General features: G+C 35.3%; 1 protein-coding gene across 1 annotated transcript in view; it reads left to right on the forward strand.

The window, feature by feature from the left end:
* Positions 1-3,102, forward strand: part of GANC (glucosidase alpha, neutral C) — a 66,428-nt gene that overhangs the window by 19,212 nt on the left and 44,114 nt on the right. The window contains exon 9 of the mRNA XM_023527708.1: positions 936-1,089. Within this exon, the coding sequence (XP_023383476.1) occupies positions 936-1,089 (154 nt within the window). The remainder of the gene's footprint in view (positions 1-935; positions 1,090-3,102) is intronic.

The raw sequence follows: 3,102 nt of genomic DNA on the forward strand, positions 1-3,102 counted from the left end.
CAAAGAGTCTGTTCAAGTTTGCCAGTTTCAGATGTTGTTTAAATGACAGATAGGCAAAGTGACAAGTGCATCAGAAACAATGCTGTTCACACCAACCTGAGCTCTGTGCTCCCCACCCCAATTCAGATCGTAATCTTTCCCTACTCAGCACTGTGGAAACATGTTAGGACAGTATCATTTTGTTTTAGTGGCAGAGAAATACTCACAAAATTTGTCAAAGATATTTATTGTGTGCTTGCTGTTGTAAAGAATTCACAGAAAACAGTCCTCACCTTATAAGAGATATTCAGAAAAGATATTTAAGATATGAGACTATGCATGCCAGTTGCCACATGAGGGGACGCCAAAGGAATCAGAGGAGGAGGATCATATTCACCCAGCTTGGATCAAGAAATCTTTAGAGAAGTGATAAAGTTGAGCCTTAAAAGATGCATAGGATCCAAGTGATGGCACGGGAGAATGGAGCTATACTAATCATTAATAATGTATTTGTGATAGTAATTGATGATAATCCTTGTGTGTTTCAGTGATGGAGAAGCTTACCGTCTTTATAACTTGGATGTCTACGGATATAAAATAAATGACAAAATGGGCATTTATGGTTCAGTTCCTTATCTCTTGGCCCACAAACTGGGCAGGACTTTAGGCATTTTTTGGCTGAATTCCTCAGAAACACTAGTGGAGATCAATACAGAGCCTGCAGTAAAGGTGAGCTATGGATCATGGCTGCTTGTCATACTTAGAGAAGAAACAAAACCAGTGAAATATAGTCATAATTCTGGGCTTTGCTGTGGCAGTTCTCTGCCACCAGACTTTGCAGTATAATCAGAGAAAGTTAACCGTATGTACGAAACAAACAGACTGTTACTTACATATAGTTAGACATTGTAGGTTAGAGGGAAGTTTTTCAGACCTTCATTCCATTCCTTTTCTAGTATACACTGACCCAGATGGGCACGGTTGCTGCTAAACAAAAGGTCACATCTCGAACTAACGTTCACTGGATGTCAGAGAGTGGAATCATTGATGTTTTCTTGCTGACAGGGCCTACACCTTCTGACGTCTTCAAGCAGTACTCGTCCCTTACAGGTACTTGCATGTGGAAGTGCCAGTTTCTTGTTCCATTGCATTTCCTGTATCCCATGTGTCATCACTGTAAGTTAATTTTTGTTGTATACCATGTAGACTTATAAACAACTTATAAATCTTTAAGATGCAAGCTTTTTAAGATGCAAGCATTTCTCCTCCCATCCTTATTCCATTCGGCTTGGTTAAATGTTGCACTAGGGCTAGATTTCTCAATTCTCTCATCTTTAATACTCATCATCTGCCTGCCTTTAAACCCTGGATTTTCTCTACCTTAATCTCAGATGACCAGTATCCCAACCTTTTCTGTGTTTTCTTCCACATTAAAATATACCACTGGCTTTAGTACTAAATCATTTTATCTTAAAAAGACATAAAAGATCATCTCAATTGGTACAGAAAAAGCATTTGACAGAAGCAAACACTATTTCATTATAAAAACACTCAGAAGACTAGGAATAGAAGGAAACTTCCTCAACATGATAAACGAAAAATCCACAGCTAAGATTATACTCAATGGTAAAAGACCGCAAGCTTGCCCCTAAGATCAGAAACAAAACATAGCTGCCCATTTTCACCTCTGCTATTGAACATGGTACTTCAAGTTCCAACCAGAGCAACTAGACAAAATAAATAAATAAAAAGTATCCAAATTGGAAAGGATACTATTTGCAAATGCTGTGATCTTGTATGTTAGAAAATCCTAAAGAATCCATAAGATACCTGCTAGAACTAATAAATTTACCAAAGTTGCAGGATACGTGATCAAGACACAAAATCAGTCAGGTTTTATATACCAGCAATGAACAATCTAGAAAAGAAATTGAGAAAATAATTTTATTTATAATAACATCCAAAAGAATAAGATACTTATGACTAAATTTAACCAAGGAGATGAAAGACTGTACACTGAAAACTACAGAATCTTTCTGAAAGAAATTAAGGCCTAAAAAAATATGGAAAGACATCTCATATTCATGGATTAGAAGACTTAATATTGTTAAGATGGCAGTACTCTTGAAAGAAATCTGCAGATTCACTGAAATCTCTACCAAAATTCCAATGGCCATTTTTGAAGAATGGAAAACTGATCTTCAAAGTCGTATGGAATTGAAAAGGGCCCTGAATAGTCAAATAATTCTGAATTTCACTCCCCCCCGCAAAAGAAAAACAGAGTTGAAGGACTCATACTTCCTAATTTCAAAACTTACTACGAAGTTAAAATAATCCAAATAGTGTGCTACTGGCATAAGGATTGACATATAGACCAGAGGAATAGAATTCAAAGGCTAGAAATAAATCCATACATCTCTGGCAATTGATTTTCAACAAAGATTCAAGACCATTCAATGGGGAAAGAATGGTGTCTTAAACATATGATACTGAGACAACTGGATATCTACATCTAAAAGAATGAAGTTGGAACCCTACCTCACATCATATACAAAAAATTAACTCAAAGTGGATTGACAAATATAAGAGCTAAAAATTCTTAAAATGGGTAAATCTTTATGACCTTGGATTTGGCAACAGTTTCTTCGATATGACACCAAAATCATATGAACAACAAAAGAAAAAATTAGATAAGTTGGACTTCATTAATATTAAAATATTTTGTGTATCAAAGGACATTTTCAAGAAAGTGAAAAGGCAACCTACAGAATCAAAATATTTGCAAATCATGTATTTGATAAGAGTCTAGTATGCAGAATATATATTAAAAAAAAAAACTCTTACAGCTCAACAGCTAAATATCCAATTCTAAAATGGGCAAAGGAATATATAGAGGGTAGGAAGTGGTACCCCGTTGTGGTTTTAATTTTCATTTTCCCTGATGATTAAAGATGTTGAGCATCTTTTTATGTGCTTATCATTTCTCCAAAGAAGGGATAGAAATGGATTAAGAAGCACATGAAAAGATGCTCAACATCATTAGTCATTAGAAAAAAATGAAAATTAAAACCACAGTGAGATACCACTTCCTATCCTCTAAGATGGCTAAATCAAAAAAGTGGA

This window comes from Pteropus vampyrus, unplaced genomic scaffold (genome assembly GCF_000151845.1).
Source record: "Pteropus vampyrus isolate Shadow unplaced genomic scaffold, Pvam_2.0 Scaffold19, whole genome shotgun sequence".
NCBI classification, from domain to species: domain Eukaryota; kingdom Metazoa; phylum Chordata; class Mammalia; order Chiroptera; family Pteropodidae; genus Pteropus; species Pteropus vampyrus.